The sequence below is a fragment of the Pogona vitticeps genome, chromosome 5 (assembly GCF_051106095.1).
Source record: "Pogona vitticeps strain Pit_001003342236 chromosome 5, PviZW2.1, whole genome shotgun sequence".
Classification (NCBI taxonomy): domain Eukaryota; kingdom Metazoa; phylum Chordata; class Lepidosauria; order Squamata; family Agamidae; genus Pogona; species Pogona vitticeps.
Genome location: NC_135787.1, coordinates 54,831,965 through 54,854,285, shown reverse-complemented (window position 1 = coordinate 54,854,285; position 22,321 = coordinate 54,831,965). Strand labels below are relative to the sequence as shown.

Below are 22,321 nucleotides of genomic sequence, written 5' to 3'. Positions count from 1 at the left end.
GTAGCTTCCAGAAAGGCTGGTTGCCCAACTGCTTCCTATTTCAGTAATGCCTGGCCAAGCGGGATCCTCACAAACAAGGCACTGGGGATGAAAGAATGGCCAAGAAAATCACCTGTGTTGCAGCTCTGACAGCTGCCTTGAGAGCAAACATAAAGCGGAAGAGTGGTGCCACAGGTGATGTTCTTGCACATTCTACCAGTGCCTCGACTGTGTGAAATGCCTTCTCACAGGGCTAAGAAATAAAAAACATTTGAGCATCTGCCCTTTCTGGAATAGGTCAAGCAACTGCCTCCTTCTCTGTTATCTCCTCTGACACTATGAGGATCCCTATCATCCTGTGCCTTCTTCCTTCTAATCATGTGATAAAGAGAAGGTGCAGACATTTCAGAAAAAGAGGGCCCAGGACAGGTGCCATAGAGGTAGCTTTCTTGCAGCTCCATGGACATCCTGAGGTGGCCATCTCACTTCTCTGCTGCCTGAGGTGACTGAGCTTAATGGTAGGGCCAGCCTTGAGCAAGACTGCAGCCAACTTCCATGTGCAAGGACTGACACCATTAACTAAATAAAGAGATGTATTTGTTTATTTATTTATTGGATTTTTATATGGCCCCTCTAGCTGCCAAGGCCACATCTACAAGATGTAAATGAATTACTTGAAATAAAGGAATTGGAGCTGCATGTTCTTTTCAGAAGAGCCAACAGATATTCAAATTTCATTAGAATTTTAATTATATGTTTAATATACAATTCTACTCAATGATTCTACATATTAATTAATTGGTATATACAGTAGTTCTGCCTGTGGCTAAATCAACTTGGCCAGGGTTACAATCAGCTGATTCTCAGGACATGTTGCTATTTAAGTAGAACTTTAAAAATGAATTTATCAAATGATGCTGCATATTAGGGCCAGAATCCTGTTGCTCAGCAGTGCCCACAGAATGGCACGTTGTGTGAGTAGTTCCACTTTTTTGAAGCTTGCACAAGGCTTTTTTTTCTATACCTCCTGCCAGAAGTGGAAGCCCTGTCAGTTTTAACAGGGTAATATTCTAGTCTGTACAATGGAACACAGCAGGTCAAGCACTACATGCTCTGTACAGAATTCTGCTATGGGACTCTGGAGTAGTGCTTTTAAAGCTTACTTGGGATGTGGGTCAACCTGTGACTGAACAGTATTACAATAGGCTTTATTCCAAGGCTGGCCCAAGATATTTTGCTATTTGAAGCAAATAATAAACAGACAACAGACCATGGGGTTGGGGGGGATACAGACTGTGGGTGATGCCCAGCTGAGTACTCCAGTAGAAGGGAAGAGCTGAGGAGTTCAGGAGTAACAGATGGGCATTGCCCCCTAGCATCGGTTGTCTGAGACCGTTGTCTCACTCTGCCAAATGACTGGACCAGCCTAGCACTGAAAGAAGCAATCTTATTCTGATTGTACATATCAGGTTGTTAGAGCAACAGTGGGAATGTTAAATATCTAGCAGAGCTAAACAGTAGACTATTGCAAATTTATTGAAATACAAACAAAGTGATATTTCATTTATTCCTATGTACGATGAAACTATCTCCAAAGGAGAAAAATATAGGAAATAATAGGTTGCTACCTGAGATGGAGGCAGTGACAGATTTTACTTTCTTGGGCTCCATGATCACTGCAGAGGGTGACAGCAGACACGAAATTAAAAGACACCTGTTTCTTGGGAGGAAGGCGCTGACAAACCTTGGGAGGAAGGCGCTGACAAACCTAGATAGCATCTTAAAAAGCAGAGACATCACCTTGCCGACAAAAGTCTGCATAGTCAAAGCTATGGTTTTTCCTGTAGTGATGTATGGAAGCGAACCATAAAGAAAGCTGACTGGCAAAGAATTGATGCTTTTGAACTGTGGTGCTGGAGGAGAGTCTTGAGAATCCTCTGGACTGCAAGGAGAACAAAACCTATCCATTTTGAAAGAAATCAACCCTGAGGGCTCACTGGAAGGACAGATCCTGAAGCTGAGGCTCCAATACTTTGGCCATCTCATGAAAAGAGAAGACTCCCTGGAAAAGACCCTGATGTTGGAAAAGTGTGGAGGAAAGAGGAGAAGGGGACGACAGAGGATGAGATGGTTGGACAGTGTCACCAAAGCTACCAACATGAATTTGACCAAACTTCAGGAGGCAGTGGAAGACAGGAGGGCCTGGCGTGCTCTGGTCCATGGGATCACGAAGAGTCGGACACGACTAAATGACTAAATGACTAGACGACAACAACAACACTTAGTAATCAAACCTTCTGTACATGTCTATCTCTTCCCTACAAAGCATTTTTATTGGCCGAGTGCTAAGGTCAACCAATCCGTTTTCTGGAACTAGCTTTCTATACAGTAGCATAGCTGAGATGTGCTCTGCAGTGAAACTGGCATCCTAGAGTACTTCTTGCTTCTGACGACTTGCCGAGGCCCCTACACAGAGGGTGGAGACTCCACTGAATGGGCTGTGCTATGGGCTGGGTGAAAAGAGGGGACAATTAGGTAAAGACATCTTGAGCAGCGAGTACTTACGGAAGGTACTGTGTCTTATTTTGGGGGGGGGATTCCCCCACAATCCTCCCCAGGGTCCCCTGATTTCCCGAGGAGCATTATCAGGGGGCTAGAGGGGCTAATCAGAGAAGCAAGGACAAGAAATTCCACCAGTCAGTCAGCCAAGTTGCAAATCCAAACCAAGGCCAACTACCACCAAAGCTGTGGGAAAGCATTAATAACAGCAGGTGTATGCATAATGAATAGAAAGCTGGGCCAAGAGCTTACACCAGAGACTACAAAATCGATACAGGCATTTGCGAGGTTTGTTTTTTGAAAAGCAATGGTTGTGGCTCCTTGCCTGAACAATTTATTGCCAGTCATAAGCATTTGCCTAAATATATGACAGGAGAGGATTGATTGCTATCAGATTAGTGTTATACAGCTCAGTGTCAGCACTTCCTGTATACAAACAATTTTTGAAGTATTTCTCACTTAGAGATATAGATTTTTGCCTTGGAATGAGAAACGTCAGATATTGCCTCAGCCGCACAAGAAGTAAAAATAAAACAGGAGACAGAAGCTTGCTTTTTTCCACTGGCCATTCCCATAAGCTGCATGGTTGTTATTTCGCCAGTCTTCCATGATGCGTCCCAAATTAAAGTGTGATGTGCCCAAATCAGAGGAGAAGGCCACAAGAGCTCACACTTCTCTCACTGTGAACCTGAACACACACACACACACACACACACACACACACACAGAGAGAGAGAGAGGGGGGGGAGGGTATACAGACAGAAACAGTGCAACCAGTCAGGTGTTTGAAGATGCTAAGTATTTTTCTCCACCTGCTTGGAAAAACAAGGAAATAAACTGACTTTGGTTTGGGAGCAAGACCTTGAGGTTGGAGCAGCAGAAAGTCGGACCCTTATCTAGTCTAATTTGAGGAGCCAGTCCATCTCTTGCCTGCCAGATGGCAACTCAACTTGAATGAAAATTCAGTTCACCTACAAGGTCTGACCTTCCTTGACTGCAGCATACATAGTAAACAAAAGTGACAAAACGAAGACACAGTACAAATGGCAATCGGAGTTCCCTCCTGAACAAAGTGGGTTTATAGAGGTGTACTTGCAGCCAAAACCCTCAGGAATTTTCCTTCCAGCGTTCCAGATAGTATGGACTCTGACAGTTTTGCCATCTGCAGCCTTTGTTTCCCCCCTGGGGCATATATCCTATCTCTGTGCTGATTTCAAGGCTCACTCTCCATGCTCTCCTGTTGACTAGATTCTATTTATTCTGCCAAATGGTTTCTAATGCCTCCCCTAAGCAACAGAACAATAGCATTTCTACCATTTTAAGTCCCACAGTTTCCCCTGAAGAATATCGGGAATTGTGACTGGATGAAGGGCTAAACATTATTTGCAAGAAAATCCCAAGCTTCCTTTTCTCCTTCCGCATTCTACGCACAAATCTACCATTTGCACATTTCCCCTGGAAAATAGGGAAAGAACTACTGTCACATCAGCTGAATGCCATGTCTATCTCTGTGTTGGTGAATGGTTTGGCAAATCAGATCAGATTTGGAAACCTTTGTAATGGGTGGGCTACAAAAGCCAGAAAGAGGCCAAATTGTAGGCTATCTCTATTTTGGGCATGATCCAGTCCAACTGCAGGCTCCTTAGCCATGCAGCATCCTCACTTCAGAGCACTGAAAGAAACCTCTGTGGTCCCATTCTTATGCATCCATATTCGCATTCGGCCCCCTGATAAGGAGCAGGGATAAGGAGAGCCTTGTGGAGACTAGGAAGGCGGCTGACACTGTCCAAGTGTCAGTCATATGCACACATGTCAAGGAGTAGAGAGGCAGGTCTTGGAATACCGGAATGCCTGGATGGATGAACTGAACCTTTGGACAAAACTGGATGTAAAATTGCTACATGCTGTAATAAGTTGGAAATGACCCATCCAGTGCAGAATAGAATAGAAGTTTATTTACGGTCCTTAGACCAGTCACATAAGTATAAAACCTTATAAAACACTAGAATTTTTAACTGTCAGTATTCCATTAAAACATGATGGCATACACACAACTGGAGACTGCAATCTATTTGCTATTTGACTTCCGCATCCGAAGTATTGCAACACAGAACCTCGCAACCCGACAGGTGATCTGCACATTAACATCTGAAAGGAGGAACTCAAGCCTATTTCCCTCCGAACGTCCTGGCAATCTATCTATTAAGGGGGTTATAGTGTCTTTTCGCACTGCTTCATACAATGGGCAGGTGAAGAACATATGCTGTATGGTCTCGGGCTCCCTCAGGTGGCAGGAGCATAACCTTTCAGCAAAAGGGGTATTTTTATACTTCCCTTCTAGTACAGCAGAGGGGAGGGCCAAACACCTTGCCAAAATAAAGGCTCTTCTAGTTCCTTTAATTTCCAACGATGTTAGGTATTTGGCCGGCTCCATACAGTTTTTGATGTAAGTCCTTACCGCCATGTTTTGAATGCTAGAGAGGTCTGTTTGATATTCATTGTCCTCTATTCTTTGCTTAATTATTTGTTTTGCCTGCTCTATTCCAGAAGAAAAGAGTGCCTGAGGTGAGAGGCCAATTTTCCCCAAGTATCCCTGGACCGATTTAACCCACTTAGATTGGTAGTTATCATTGCATGCGGGGGCGGAGACCTCTGGTCCAGCTCTTGAGTTCTTGGAGACCATGGCCTTCTTGAACATGTCCCAACATGTCAACGGCCCCACTCACGTGGGGGGTCACACACTTGACCTGGTTTTTTCTACCAATGGGAGTGAGAGTGGTCCGATGGTGACTGACCTTGAGTCGGTACCCTTGTCATGGTCGGATCACCACCTAATAAAGTGTACCATTAAAATGGCTCTCCCCCCCTGCAGGGAGCAGGGATCTATTGTTATGGTCCGCCCTCGAAGGCTACTGGATCCGGTTGGATTCCAGGATGCCATGAGAGGTATTATGGCTGACCTGGCTGGCGCTCCTGTCGAGGCTCTGGTAGATGGCTGGTTTGCTGCCGCGACTAGGGCTGTTGACATGATCGCACCTAAACGCCCTCTCCGCCGCAGAGACCGCCCGGCCCCCTGGTTTAACCGGGACCTCCGGGCGAGGAAGCGGGTCAGGAGACGGCTAGAGCGCAAATGGAGAAAGGCCCCGACGGATTTTAATAGGATAGCTGTCAGGGTCGCTACTAACCTTTATCTTGCTAAGGTAAAGGCTGCTAGTAGATCATACCTCGCTAACCGGATAAGCGAGGCGTCCAACCAGCAGGCGGAGTTATTCCGTATAGTACGCGACCTTTCCGGAATTGGTCCGGGCGATGGGCCTCCCCCTAGTTTCTCGCCGGACCAATTTGCAGCATTTTTTAAATCAAAAGTGGAGGCCATCTGCCGGGACCTCTCACCCTTTTTGAGTACAGTGAGTCGAGCTGAGATGTCCAGCGCTCCGTCTTGTCCGGTGATTTTGGACACCTTTCAGCCTGTTACGCCTGACACTGTCTCCAGGGCGCTCGACCGCTGTCGTGCCACCACCTCCTCTTTGGACCCTTGCCCGGCCTGGCTAATCAAAGCAGCCAGGCCGCTAACAACGGAATGGGCCACGGCTATAATAAATGGGTCTCTCCTTGAGGGCAGGTTTCCATCTGCCCTGAAGGAGACACTCATTAGGCCCATTAGGAAGAAACCTAGTTTGGCGGCGGACGAAATTGGCAATTACAGGCCCGTCGCCAATGTTTCTTTCCTTAGCAAGGTAGTCGAGAGGGTGGTGGCCGACCAGCTTCAGGCGCTCCTGGATGAAACAGATGCCCTGGATCCATTCCAGTCGGGCTTCAGGCCGCGCCACGGCACAGAAACGGCTTTGGTCGCCCTGTGTGATGACCTATTGAGGGAGGCCGATAGGGGCAAAGTGTCCCTGTTGGTCCTCCTCGACATCTCAGCGGCCTTTGATACCATTGACCACGGTATCCTCCTGGGGAGGCTCTCCGAGTTGGGAATAGGTGGCCTGGCATTGTCCTGGCTCCGTTCCTTCTTGGAGGACCGTCCCCAGAGAGTCCAGCTTGGGGAGAGAGTCTCGGCCCCGTGGCGCCTCAATTGTGGGGTTCCACAGGGGTCGATTATCTCCCCAATGCTATTTAACATCTATATGAGGCCGCTGGGTGGGGTCATCAGGGGGTGTGGTGCTTCGTGTCACCAGTATGCGGATGACACGCAGCTCTACATCTCCTTTTTGCCAACTGCAGGAGAAGCCGTCCTGTGCCTTCAGCGCTGCCTGGGGACTATACTGGAATGGATGCAGGAGAACGGGCTTAGGCTGAACCCGGACAAGACGGAAGTACTGAGGGTGGGCCCTCCCACAGTCGGGGCTCTGGGAAACTCCCTCTCTTTCGGGGGGGTGACTCTCCCTGCAAAGGATGGGGTACGCAGCTTGGGGATTCATCTGGACCCGGTGCTTTCCATGGAATCACAGGTGGCATCGGTGGTCCGCACCGCCTTTTTTCATCTCAGGCGGATAGCCCAGCTGCGGCCCTACCTGGAAGTGGGGGCGCTCACTACCTTAGTACACGCGCTCGTAATCTCAAGATTAGACCACTGTAATGCGCTCTACGTGGGGCTTCCTTTGAGATTGCTGCGGAAATTACAGGTGGTGCAGAATGCGGCGGCCAGATTACTCAGTGGAGTGAAAAAATTCCAACATATTTCGCCCACTCTGGCTGCATTGCATTGGCTGCCCATCAGGTTCCGCATCGACTTCAAAGTGTTAATACTTACGTATAAAGCCCTAAACGGTTTAGGGCCTCGATACCTGGCGGAACGCCTATTCCCACCAAGTTCTACCCGGATCACACGGGCGAGCCAGGAGGTGAGGCTGAGGAGCTTAACGCCGAGGGAGGCCCGGAAAGAGAAAACAAGAAATAGGGCCTTCTCGGCAGTGGCTCCTCGCTTGTGGAACAACTTACCTCCTGGTATTCGCGGAGCTCCCTCACTGGGCACTTTTAAGAATCTATTAAAAACCTGGATGTTTCGGCAGGCCTTCTCACCAGATTATTTTTGATTTTCTTTCCCTTTTATTGTTTCTTTATTCTAATTCTTCTGTAATCTGTTGTTTTATTTTATTATATTTTATATTTGTTGTTGGCCGCCTAGAGTAGTCCATTGGACTAGATAGGCGGGATATAAATTAAATAAATAAATAATAAATAATAATAAATAAATTGAATATCAAGGAAAATAGGCCTTTTGGGTTTAGCTGTCCCTTTAGCCACACATATATAGATTGAATCCTAATCCAGGCTTCTACTTTAAGGCATCCTGTTTCTAGCCTTATCCTTGCATTTGACACACATCTGGGGACCTGGAGTATTGTTCTTAAAAATTTAGATTGAACTATTTCTTGTGATGCAAAGTGAGAGCTGGGTGGCCCCATGAATGAGCCGTACAGCAGCTGGGCTAATGTCTTTGCTTTATAGAGTTTGAGGGCTGCTGGTATGAAGGACCCTCCTTGGGAGAGATGGAATTTTACTATACTATTTGCCGATCTTTCTCCCTGATCTGCCACAAATTTACTGTGCTGAAGCCTAGACCCCGAGGCCTGTAGTACTACCCCCAGATATTTGAAGCTGTTCACCTGCTCGATACTGTACCCATTTATTTGCCATGACCGAATCTTAGGTCTCTGTCCAAAGGCGACTATCTTGGTCTTCTGATAGTTGATGGTTAGGGATTTATATTCACAGTATGAGGCAAGCTTCTTAAGTGCCCTCCTCAGCCCTATGGGGGTTCTGGATAGAATTACTGTATCATCAGCATAGAGTAAAGCTGGCACTGTTCTATCTACAAGTTTAGGAGAATGGAGATCAGCGGTGTTAAGCCAGCTAGATAAATCATTTATGTAATAGATGAATAATGCTGGTGCCAATAGGCAGCCTTGCCTAACACCTCTGTGCATTTGCACAGATTCCGTGAGGTGTCCTTGTCTGCTGCACCTGACTCTCAAGTATGTTTCTTCATGTAGGGCCCTGATTAGATATAGAAGTCTTTTGTCTATAGATGAGTTTGTTAGGTTGTCTCAGAGGTGTGTTCTCGATATAGAATCGAATGCTGATTTAAAGTCCACAAAGGCGGCATAGAGTGATGTTACTCCTTTGGCTGAGTATTTTTCTATAAAATGTTGTATGATTAGGCATTGTTCTATTGTGGATCTCCCTGGCTGAAAGCCTGCTTGTTCTGCCCCAATGATATTTTCTCCTTCGAGCCACTCCAGGAGTTTGTCTAGGAGATGCCTTGCATATAGTTTGCAGTGCAATCCCTATGGACTCTTCTACTACATCCCATAAGGCCAACTCCCAGGAAAGTGTCTGAAAATGTTAGGGGTGGCATTCCCTGCCCCCATCGCAGGCTGCCTGTGGGAGAGTGACGCACCAGCATTTCGAAGATTGCAGCCATCTTTACAGTTCAACGGAGGTTTGCAATGAGACCGGGTCCAGTGCATATGCAGGCAGCCATATCCGTCCAAACTAGTAAATGTGAACAAATAAATATCACACACAGTTTCCATCCCAGCTCACCAATTGTAGTATGATATGAAATAACATGAGATGCTGTTATGACTTTAGACCCATGCCCATGACCTGGGAAACATGTTTTTTAATAAGGTACAGGGCTGGTTTGGGGACTAACTTGTACATGTGCTGATTGCAGTCCTCACTGTACAGGAAGATTGCTATTGCACTTAATTCATTAACTTTACTTGTGCCTGTCATATGGAATAAAAATATTTTTCAGGTCTGCCTTTGTTAAAATGATTTATATGTCTTAAGCTGCCAGAATGACAAAGCATCTTTCAGAAGATAAACTCCTCACTTGGCGTTGAATGAAATCCATATTAATGATACATTTGACCTAAATAACAACAGCCCCAAAGGAAGTCAATAAATAATGTTTAAGGGAGTGCTGTGTGTAAATGTTCCCATTTCTCTCTGTGTGTTTTAAAGCTGAGGCAGGTTGGAGTATAAAACGAATACTTCTGACAGAATTTACCCAGATGGTTCTTGTCTGAGCCACCAAGAAGTTAGAATAGCTTAGAGAATCTAAGGATCAAAGTCGATGTTAAGGCAAATGAATATTCCTTACGATGAATATGATTTCTTTCTTCCAGTGAATTTCATGCTCCAATGATTATACTCACAACATAAGCCAGTGTTTACCTTCCATTGATCAAAAATAAAACAAAGCATTCTCAATGCAAGATTCATAGGTGAGGAAAATCACACGCGATGATAAGCAAGTCTTACCCCACTTGAGCGAGCACCTCTTCTAAATACCTTTTGAAAGTATCTTCAAGTATCATCTTAAAATAATGACCCAAAGTAACACTAACCTTCCGATAGCTCCAGTGTTGATTGCCCTTCATACCATGGCAGTCATAAAGTGTGACAGGGCTACTATGTGAAATAGCATCAAAGCAGAATTTTCTGGTGTGTAGAGGCTCTCCTGGGCGGATGTCTTCTCTCCAACCAAAGGTGAAGAGCTAACAAAAACAACCAAACAAAACAGTGATATGTCAGACCTCACCTGGAGTATTGCGTCCAGTTCTGGGCACCTCAATTCAAAAAGGATGTTGACAATCTGGAACATGTCCAGAGGAGGGCAACTAAAATGGTTAAAGGTCTGGAAGCAATGTCCTACGAGGAGCGGCTTAGGGAGTTGGGAATGTTTAGCCTTACAAAAAGAAGGTTGAGAAGGGACATGATAGCAATGCTTAAATATTTAAAAGGATGTCATGTTGAAGAGGGGGCAGATTTGTTTTCCAGGACTCCAGACACTAGGACACAGAGCAATGGTTTCAAACTACAGGAAAAGAGATTCCATCTGAACATCAGGAAGAACTTCCTAACGGTCAGAGCTGTCCGGTAGTGGAACAGGCTGCCTCGAAGGGTGGTGGAATCTCCTTCTTTGGAGGTTTTTAAGCAGAGATTGGATGGGCATCTGTTGGGAGTACTTTGATGGATGTTCCTGCATGGCAGGGGGTTGGATTGGATGGCCTCAGTGGTCTCTTCCAACTCTATGTAGCATTTAAACAAGATGCATAGTAACAGGAAATCATTCCAATTGGTTTCACTTGTGCATGCCATTTTAGTAAGCCAAAGTTGTTTGGCTTTAGTGCAATAATTAATAAGGCCTCTAAGGATTCACATTTAGGTTTTGGAAAAGAATCAGAATAATTTAAAACAAAAGAGACACTGAGTACAAAGAAAATTGCTCAATGGACACCAAGAAAATGCTTATACTGTGGAATGGAAAATTAGAACTGACCACCACCCTGCAGAACTAATCAGAATGCTGTCAAAATAATGGGCGATGTGAGGGGAGCTGTAAGAGTAATGAAAGTGCTGGGAAATTATCACTTACAGGACCAACCTGAAGCCTAATTCAGTGAGGTACTAAATCTGTCTCATGCCTTTGCAACTTCAGACTGTAGATGAGGGGGGTGGGGTACTCATCAGAGGTCAGAGAGAAAGCCTGTTGCATAACCTACTCACTAGCATCCTTATTTTCTATAGGAAGGAGAGCATAATTTTTATTTTATTCAAAATTAAGGAGCACTCAGTCACAGAAGACTGCACCTGGCATCTGAAGTGCTACACCAACATCAGGCAACAGTGACGTTGGTGACTTTATTGAGTCTGGGGGCCACTTCTACTCTCCACTGGGCTTTGATGGGCTGCACCTACACTTTGTTGCACTCCGTCCCATACAAGTCATATATAATTAGTAATTTTATATATAAAATTAGTAATATATATAAGATATATAAAATTACTGAAGGCTCTTGTTCAGGTGTTGCTGTATTCTTGAATTACATTTAAAATGTGAGGTGGAAATAATGCATGCTAGTACATTGAATTGACCAAAAAGCCCTGGACAAGTTGAAACAATCGGAAAAGGAACCATTGAATTTTCCTACAGGAAACAGCCATATATAAATGTGTGAAAATATAAATATAAATATAAATATAAATATAAATATAGAGAGAGGGTGCAAAAGAAGGACGTGTGTGTGTTAAGAGCCAGTCCACCTTAAGTAACCTGGTCAATGCTGCTTCCCACAATAACCCACCATCTTCTGCTCTCATTTGAGAGACTGGTTTCCACATTACAAGTAGCCTTGATTTGGGAGGTACTGCACATTGCTGAAATTCAGTCAACCTTCTCCTCTAAATTGCGCTGGGACCTCTCAAGGCTATGAATTGTCAGTTTAATTTCTCTCTTTTGCCACTTTTCTCTCTGAACCACTGCTATAAAACTCACTTAGTGTACCCTCTTTCTGCAGCTACTGACTCCATCACAGCTCATTAGAGCCTTTCATGTGGAGGTTTGAGTGATCATATGGGGGGAAATAACAGTATCCCAGTCTATCCGATTTTTTGCAAGGATGCATCACAGAACTTAAAATGACAAAAAAGGATGGGAGAGGTCCAAATTTTTATCATGGGTAATTCCATATCATATTTAACCCCAGCAATCATGAACCTTTATTTATTTGGAGTGACATCCTTCCTTGTTTCCTCTGAGTTTAGCTGCAGAATCTTTAGGTGGCTGGGGCATGTATCTATTTCCCCACCAACAATATATTATTGTAAGCTATTCCTGTTTGAATGCAAACTATTGTGGGATGATTTGGGGTTGACATAAACATTAAGGGAAATTAATGTCCAGTGATTCGCAAGTTTTTCTCTCTCCAGTAATAGAGTCCTCCATAAATGCCTGTTTCAGAAATCAGATTTGCAAAGAGAACTTGAGTTTACCTGCTATGACCATTCATGGAACAAAGAACACTGGAACGCATGATACAGAGGTGAGAAAAAACAGGCATTACGATCAACAGATATTTTTCACCACCTTGACAGAGCACTTCTTCTGCTTAAGTGCTAAACATGTAATTTAGTTTTTCCCTTGTGTGAACAGCCACCTAAAGGCATTGTAGCCAACAGCATCATAGCACTTCGACAGTCAACCAGGTGAGAGGAGACTGACACTGCTAGATCGGACAGTTTCAACTATGTGAACTGGCAGATAGACCAGAAGGGGAATTAGGGAATTAGGCTGATAGCTATTCTCTTGAGTTTCCTTAGGCTGAGGAAAGGATATTAAAAGGTTAAAGGTGCTTTAGGAAGTAGTAATAAAATGAGATAGCTCATTCTAGGAAGGCATGGATTTTGGTGTGCAGTTCTCTGGTTGAAAACTTTTAGTGATGACAATAAGGCCTGAACTGCTTGGCGGCTGATACACTGAAGCTTTCTACCTGCTGTGAAATAAGTACTGTTCCTTTAAATAGAACAATCCCTAAACTAAATCCTGTTATCACTGTACTAAGAGGAACCCCCCCCCTCTATTTGGTTCTCTGCATTTGCCTCAGGGTATGATCAGATAGGCATTTAGCCCACTGCTTGATGTGCTGCAGAAATGGGCTGGTTTGCTCCTTTAAATTTTTTTTCTAGGACAACCTAGATGCAGTGTATCATTTATACAAAATTTAGAAAACTTTCTAAGCAGGAGGAGACAGGGAGGGGCAATGAGGGGGCATTCCCTCCATTTTTCTTTGGCTTTTCTTTTTAAGGTCCTGCACAGTCCACTCCATAAAGCCTGTGCAGATAACTACTCAGCTTAAATTTCTGTGTTTAAAACATTCGATTTAAAGGACCCTTTTGAATATTAGGTGTCTACTATGCCACCATCATTAGAGTGGTGCCTCGCTTTATGATTGCCCCACATTATGACAAATCCACTTTCCGACGATCTTTTTGCGATCGCAATTGCGATTGCAAAACGATGGTCTAAATGGGGGAATTTCACTTTGTGATGATCGGTTCCCTGCTTCGGGAACCGATTCTTCGCAAAACGACGTTTTTCTAACAGCTGATCGGCGGTTTCAAAATGGCTGCCGGGTAATTAAAATGGCTCCCCGCTGTGTTTAGGGATGGATTCCTCACTATACAGGCAGCGAAAATGGCCGCCATAAGGAGGATCTTTGTTGGACGGTGAGTTTTTACCCCATTGGAATGCATTGAATGGGTTTGAATGAATTTCAATTGGTTTTTTTATTTCGCTTTATGATGTTTTCGCTTAACAGCGATTTTCCTGGAATGGATTATCGTCGTTAAGCGAGGCACCACTATATAAGCATTATTATTCACCACATAGGTTACATGGAATGAGTATATGAGTTACTTATGTCATCAGTCAATATTTATTTGATGTTTAATTTTGATTTTGTTCATTATTGTGTTTATTGTTTCATATTATTCTTTATCTGTTTTTTAGTTGTAAACCACCTAGAGTGGCCTTGGCAGCCAGATGGGCAGTACAAAAGTCAAATTAGATAGATAGATAGATAGATAGATAGATAGATAGATAGATAGATAGATAGATAGATAGATAGATAGATAGATAGATAGATAGATAGATAGATAGATAGATAGATAGATAGATAGATAGATAGATAGATAGATAGATAGATAGATAGATAGATAGATAGATAGATGTCTCAGTCACCTTGTGGACCCTCAAACATCACTGCTGGTCTGCTTTGTTGTAGTTACCACAGGGGGTTGTGTAACCAATCAACAAATGGCATGCCAAATGCACAGGTATGACCCGTCAGTGGCAGGTTTTCCTAGCACTCCATTTTCAGTGTCAGAAAAAGTCATTCCTACTCCATCTGCAGTAATTATATCCACTGCTTTTAGGAATACTGTTAACAAAATTCCCTCTCTCTGTGTGTGTACAGCTAGAGAGGCGTCCTCCCATTCTCCTTCGGGCAGAGTACTGCACTGTATGTACAGCATTTGCCTGAATAACATGTCTTTTTCTGTTGCTCCACCATGCTGTGAAAGCCAGGCTTAATTTTATCTTGAACCAACCAATCCCTGCTTTGTGAATGCTGTGGCTATTTTCTCATACTTTTTTATTGGCATCAGAGAAGTCAGCTCAACAGAACCTGCTGAGGTTGTTTATCATGTCTACAGCAGGGAGAGCAGCGGCATATGAACCTGAAGACAGCAGCCAGACTTTTCCAGTTTCTATTCAGTTCCTACATGATTTCTTTAGTGCAGAAGGTAAAATAAAGCTACAAAGAGCTGTCAGCTTTGCTCTGGGGAGAGTAGATAGCTTAAAAATGTTGTGCTGACAGTGCAGGGTTGAGTCATGATGAATCCCATCAAAAGGATATTGCAGATACTATGTGGCTGTAGAAGGACATGAGTACCCAGAATGCAATGGGGGATAAGTACCCAAGATGCAATAAAAATCTGAGCAAGTTATTTCCTGAAGGATTAGTTTCAATTCATTTAGGATTAGATTTTTGCTGGTTGTAGATTAATATGTTTTCTTCCCCTGGGAGCAGAGCTGATTCCAAAGTTTTGCTTCCTGCCCTTAAAAAGAAGGGTTGCTTTGGGACAAAGCCCAATCCTGGCTTGCACTTAACATCCCAGCTACAGTACTGTGCAGGATGATTTCAGGCATGTTGCTGTCAAAGATAGAATAGTGACCCCTAATCCAGCTACAGAAGCTGATTAAACACACTGTTGAATTTTACTTCAGCACTAGTGCCGGGGACAGCATTTTTCATCATACTAAGGGTAGTAAGCTGCCTTATCGGGACTGATTCCCTTCCAGTGGGTCGTTGCTACCTCCACACCAATGAGCATCTATTACTTGCAGGGATTGTCCCACTCTGTCCAGTGGTAGGGCCAATGGAGATGCTGTGTTTTTTTTCTTGGTTGGTTAAGATCAACATGTCCACCACTACAAAACAATGGAAATATAGTCTGGAAGACAGGACTATCATTTAGTGCCAGTACAGGTAATCTCAGGGGGCTGGGAACCAAACATGTCTCTAAGCTTCTGCCATTTTCAGCCATCCAGCTGCCACCAACATATGGTCCTGTCCTCAATAGCCCTGCCCAGCTCTTGCAAACTCAAGCCTCATATTTAGTCTTTTCTGGCATTATTGTCATTTCTAGAGTATCCTGTGCTCTCATGATGTCCCCAAAGTAAGGCAGCCTCAGTTCCAACGTTTTTGCCTCCAAAGATAGTCCTGGCTTGGTTTAATCTAAGACCCATTTGTATGTCTTTCTAGCAGTTCAGGGTATCTCCAAAGCTTTTTTCCAGCTCCATATTTCAAATGAATCATTTTTCCCCTGTCAACTTTTTTTTTCACTGTCCAGCTTTCACACCCATACATAGTAATCAGGCTGTGGATGATCTTGGTTGTGGTCTCCAGTGACATAACCTCACACTTGGTGATCTCTAGTTCACTCTCAGACTTCTTATGATTTCTTGGCTGCAAGCTCCATTTGGATCAATCGTTTAACCAAGATATACAGAATCTTTAACAATTCCAGTTTCTTCATTCTCAACATTCCAATTGCGTAGTTCTTCATAGTCATGATCTTGGTCTTCTTAATGTTCAACTGAAGTCCTTCCTTGGTACGTTCTTCTTTCACTTTCCCTAATTGTCATTTCAAGTTGTTGCTGCTTTTTGCCATTAAGATGGTGTCATCTGCATATATTAAATTGTTGATGTGTCTTTGACCAATTTTCACTGCTTCTTCATCTGAATCTAGTCTGGCTTTCTGTATATGTTCCGTATATGTTCTGTGTATAGATTGAAGACATCAGGGGGAGCTGCGTGATTATTTTTTATTCATTGGAAACTCTCTCGGTGTTTGCTTGCAATAATAACATTCTTAGGACTAACTCTCAGTACAGTCTAAGTACAATTGTTTTACACATCACATAACAACTGTGAGTATACACAATAGAGAATCTTGGCCAGTATTTTCTCTTTGGTATACAGACCTGTCTCATGAACCCAGGGGCAAGATCCGCATACTGTCAACATATGCTACAGCTTTAAAAATACATATTATCTATAACAGGGCTATGAGGTTAACCAGCTTCTCTGGCCTGACATGAGCTTCTGAAGCCAATCTCCTCCCTCCTTGCTCAGAGAATAACCTAATGTTAGTTGCTGCGTTTCCTTTGATTCTTTCCAGTCTTGGCCAGTCTCCAGTACAAGGCACAAGAACAGGACACCAGTGGCAGAAGATATGGTTAGAGAATCTGAGAGTTTTAAGACTTTTTTTTTCAAGCTATGTTGTTTGAAACTGGAGGCCCAGTTGAATTAAGGACTACTTCCATTGGCAGGAATTGGCAGATCCCTGTGATCCTTTTTTGAGGTTCTTTTCTGGGTGTCTCTTCTACCTATGGTGAAGTGGATGATGAAAAGGGAAAAGCTCTTTTAAACAGAGTCCCCCTGCTTAGGGGGGGCTCTTTTCTTAGAAACATAGGCTGGCACAAAATGTTTTCTTCTCTTTGCTATTGGGCAAAGACAGTCCTATTCATCCAGGTCTTCAAGCACATCTTCTGCTTTTGCTCTTGCTTTTACCTTCCCGTTTGCTGCTGTTCCAGTTATTTATTGAAATTTTACATTCTCATCATTTCCTTTACAATCCTGTGTAAGGACCAAATTTGGTTGAGGGATATGATATTACAGTTTATATACAGTATTAAGAAAAAGTATACGTGTTATGTACTGTCAAGCCATTTCGGATTTATGGCGACTCAATGAATTTATGACTTCCAAAAGGGTGGCAATCATTGCCAGCTCTGCTCAGGGCTTGCAAACGGAAGGCTGTGCCATCCTTGATCAACTCAGTCCATCTCCTACTAAATCAAGCCAAGAAAGCACCACGGAACCTTTTTGTTTGCAGTTTACCCAGAGGATTTGTACCACACATAGGGATTCACTGGTGACTGGCACGTGACTGATGGTCTGAAATTCAGGCCATCATTACATTTCTGCGCACAGGGATAAAAAGCATTTGACAAACACTTTTACAGTAAATATCTGAATATTGGCTTCAAATGCAGATTTTCTTTTTCTTTCAGGGATGAAATGTCAGTGTTTTTTTGACACTGGCTGAGATCCAGTAGAAACTAGAATAAAGTAGACTCCTTGAATCAGTGGTGATTTGGTGAATCTACTCTGATATATAAGTTTTATTGATTCAATGGGCCTGCTCTAGTTGTGGCTTAATACTGGATTCCACCCAGTATTTGGCCTGCGTTTGAGAATGGGAAGGTGACACTTCAAAGTGTAACTTCACGGATCCCAGTCAGCACCATTAGCATTGAACTTGTTTCTGCCTATCACCTTATAGTAAGGATGATCAGATGAAACGCTCAGTGCTAAAGGTGCTAAGTGTATTATATCCTGTAAGACATTTATCTGCATAACATAGTTTTGAAGCATTTTTAAACTTAAAGAACATGAGCAGAAGAGTTTCATCTACTAGCCTATATTTTAAATTGAGCCTATCTAATTTACACTTCCCAGACAAATGTGTGAATCTGGAACAATCTGCCTCCGGAGATTCGCACGGCTCCCTCGCTGGGTATTTTCAAAAACCAACTAAAAACATGGATGTTTAGGCAGACCTTCCCTCCAGTTAATCTCTGATTCTCCCCCTTTCTCTTTTTTTATGGTTTATTTCATTTTTTCCATCTTGAAGAATTTCTATTTAGTGTAATAATTCCTTTTTATATTTATCGTTGTGTTATGTGTTGTAAGCCGCCTAGAGTGGTCGCACCAGATAGGCGGGATATAAATGAATGAATGAATGAGTGAGTGAGTGAGTGAGTGAGTGAGTGAGTGAGTGAGTGAGTGAGTGAGTGAGTGAGTGAGTGAGTGAGTGAGTGAGTGAGTGAGTGAGTGAGTGAGTGAGTGAATTTGAATACAATTCTGTTTCAGGTAGTACACATTTCCACTTTTTACAATGCAGTACCTGACTTGAAAAAATGTATTAGGTTACCTTTTGGGATGGAGAATTCCATTCAAAATGTGCTTTTTGGGGGGAATGTCTATCATTTAAATGCAAACATGTGTACTTTAACAAGAATTCACAGGAAATGGAATGGAACAGACTTACAGTCAAACACACTCCCTAAATGAGCACTGAATTAAAAAGTAGCTGTGAAGCGATTTTGACAAGCATTTTCTGTAGAATTTGGTAATGTTTGGATGATGAAATCATTTGCCTGTTGAGGGTGAAGGCAATATTTCCCGAAGGCCTCATTGTTTGCCTTGTACAGTGTCAATATGTAACCAAATCTGACCAGGAGGGGCCCTACCATTAGGCAGAAAGTCACAATTGGGTGTCAAATTGGCATATTATCATTGTATTTTTATTTCCAGGGAGTGGCAGTTGTGAGATTTTCTGTCACAGGTGTCAAAAGGAGTTGAGAAGCCTTTTTGAATGCTGAACACTGACTGAAAACTATGACTTGGCTTATGCTAAAAGCAGGATTTCAGCCTCCACCTCCTCTTCCTCCAATACTACATTCTCTTCCCCCCCTTTTTGCATGCAATCATGCCTCAGGGCACAGAGGGAGAAATGGTGCCGTTTGCCCTGAGTGCTGATACTGCTTGTTACAGCTCTCCGCTTAAATCTGATGGGCATTCTGGCAATGTCCTCTTTATTGGAGATTAGAAAAGTTACTTTTTTGGATTTACAATTCTTTGTAAGCTCCAGAGAACATGGCAACAGGCTATTGCTTTTCCACAAGGCCCCACACGACTTCAATCCAGTCCATGCTCTCCCATACATGTCTGCCTGGTCTTTGAGATCTAGAGAGGCAGTCCTGCTACCCTCAAAGGTACATTTGATAAGAAAACAAGAAAGGGCCTTCTCAGTGGCTGCTCTAGCATCTGGAACTCTCTGGCAAGGGAAGCTAGTATTGCCACCTCCCTAAAATCCTTCAGCCAGCACACAAAGACCTTCTACAGTGGGGTCTCGACTTACGAATGGCTCGACATGCGAACGTTTCGACTTACGAACCGCTCTCATAGGAATATATGGACTCGACTTACGAACTTAGATTCGAGTTACGAACTCTTTTTTTCCTTTTTTAAAAAGCTAAGTCATCTTAGGTTAAAAGGAAAAAAGAAAAAATATCCCCCTCTAGTGGCAGAAGGCGGACTAGCAGCTTCCGATTAGTTTCTGTGGACGAAAAGAGCAGATACGGATTAAATGGTTTTCAATGCATTCCTATGGGAAATGCAGATTCGACTTAAGAACTTTTCGACCTGAGAACTGCCTTCCAATACGGATTAAGTTCGTAAGTCAAGACCCCACTGTATATATGTGGACCTTCAGCAATCAACTGACGGAGAAGAATGAAGGCTTTTTTCTTGTTGTTGATTGCAACGATTATTTTTAAGTGCAGTGTTTTAAAATGGCTTTACTGAAGTTGGTTTTAATATATATGATGAATTACGTTTTCATATTTGTAAAGTACTGCTTTGTCATTTTACTTGCTTTTAGTTATACTGTAAGCTGCCTTGGGTGTCAGCTCTTAAGAGAAAGGTAAATACAAAAGAAACCAATAAGTGATCCCTGAACACAGCTGAAAATGATACCTAATCAGCAGCAGAAGAAGAAGGAGGAAAAAGAGTCACTGCGTAGACCCAAAGAAGACTAATATTCTCACATAGTGTGGTTTTTCTTTTGGAAAACTGTTCCCTCTCCAGAAGCAGTACTTTTGAAAAATCAAAGTGGTTGAACATCTGGTACAGCCTTAAAATTTCATGAGATCCTTGTCTTTAATCTATATTTCCTTGTCATTTTTGGCACTGGTAAAATTCTGATCCATTTACCCCTTCAGCATGTATTATGCATTGTTTTGCACCAGAAACACAGATCAGAGGATTTCTTCTTCGTGACTCTCAGTACGCTGTGTACAGCTGCAGAGAGTACTGAGTACTGAAAAATAGAAACAGGTTATAATATATTGCGTGTTTATCTATTTTTATATTAATTTGATTTATAATAGGATTATTCACCACATTCTGTAGTTTATTTTAATCCTCAATAACTTTTCCATCTTTAGGGGAGATGGGGTTTAAAAATGTCCTGAAAAAAAATCACTGCCTTGTGTCGTGGGCCAGCATTGGCCTTTGCTTATCCAGCACTGCCCTCTGCCGACGGTTTTGAGAACTTCAGATTCCAAGTAAAGCTTGCACACAGTTGTGCATGCAGGCCCCTTAGGAAAAATCAAGCAAATGCACAAAATCACAGCAATAATACTATTTTAAAATAATATTAATAGGAATAGTAGTTCTATTAAGAACACTGTAAATGTCACCAAAAATAGGTGGTGAATGTTCCAACACTGGAGACATTCAGAAGAACCTTAGCCAACCAACTGGCAGTTATCCTTTGATTTGTATTCATGCATCGAGGAGGCTGTTGGACTTGATGGCCTTATGGGCCCCTTCCAACTTTACTATTTTATGATTCTATGATCTTTTGAGTTCTCTAGAACTTTTCTTGAGTCAAGATGTTCAGTAAAAAAAAAACACTGCCTAAGATCTTTTTATTATTAATACTAATAATAAGCGTTGGTTCATTCCTTCCTCGTACATAAAGAGCTTTCCCTGGCATTCCAGGATGGCAATCAGTGGACCTGGATATCATTTTGAAATATTGCTTTCCCTTTCCGATTTTTTTTTAAAGTTCAGATTTTACAAGAAGATCTCATCTATTTGGTGGTCTTAGCAAGAGATAATAGGTGAGATACATGGTCGTGCTATTTTACACAGCAGTTTTTGTAAATGAAATGTTCCTGATCTCCCCTTCCTCTCCTGAATATGTTGGATGATGGTTCATGTTCAAATACATGAAGACAGAGACTGCAACACTGAGTCTCTTTTGACAGTATTGATGAGCCTGAATGATGCTGAGGAGACAATGCTGGTGAGCATATAGCTGCGACTTGCAGCGCTGGCCCAAGACATTTTGCAACCTGGTGCAGAACAGCCAATGGTGCCCTCCTCTACACACAAGCCAACAACAACAACAACAACAAACAAACAAACAAACAAACAACAACAACAACGATGACGACGATGACGACAATGATGATGATGATGGTGATGATGAACTGTTGAGTTGATTCTAATTTATGATGACCCTTTCCAGGGTTTTCTAGGTAGAGCAAACCCCTTCCTTTCTTCTGGGGGCATCCTGGGACTGTGCAGCTTGCCCAAGGCCATACAGGCTGGTTTTTCTCCAGCGGGGAATTGAACTCTCAACCTCTGGCTCTGCAGGCAGGTGCCTAAAACACAGAGCTATCCAGCCATAGTACTTAAACACCAACAATTAACTAAATGATGAGGCCAATATCCTACTGGGACATACTGTACATAAAGGCAGCTGTGTGAGTGGGTCTCACAGCTTGCCAGTTGCCAGTCTGGTGCCCTGTTACATGACTGAGTGCACAGCCAGGGCAAACTGCCTCCCACCAGTTGTGCAAATTGCTCTTAAGGGACTCTGTAAAGCAACAGCATTCTGGTTTGCACCCCTCCCCCAAAAGTTTGCTCCTCTTTCAAGATGCCCAAACTCTGCTGCCTGAAGTAGTTATCTGACTTAGCCTAAATTACAACTGGCCCAGGCAATGTGCAGGTTGCATTATTTCATTCTATGTTATAGGAAAATATTGGACAGAGATCAGCTGTTTTCTAGGTCTGGCAACAGTTAGGGATGAGATTCTTCTGTCAGTTATAACCTACCGTTTCCCCTCAATTCCAACACAGTATTTTTCTTTCACACTACTCTTTACAATGTACTATGAATTTATCAGCTTTATTAATATTCATAACACTGTGAGAAGCTTTTTGGTCTACGCTCAAAGAGTTGCTTGACACAATATTTGAGTTTTCTAGCCCATTTATTC

At 42.9% G+C, this 22,321-nt stretch overlaps 1 protein-coding gene across 4 annotated transcripts in view; it reads right to left on the bottom strand.

Moving 5' to 3' along the window:
• The window catches only part of GALNTL6 (polypeptide N-acetylgalactosaminyltransferase like 6), a 640,150-nt gene that overhangs the window by 5,656 nt on the left and 612,173 nt on the right, over positions 1-22,321 (bottom strand). For all 4 annotated transcript variants that reach the window (XM_020803448.3, XM_073001453.2, XM_020803463.3 and 1 more), the window contains one exon: positions 9,903-10,052. In XM_020803448.3, the coding sequence (XP_020659107.3) occupies positions 9,903-10,052 (150 nt within the window). The remainder of the gene's footprint in view (positions 1-9,902; positions 10,053-22,321) is intronic.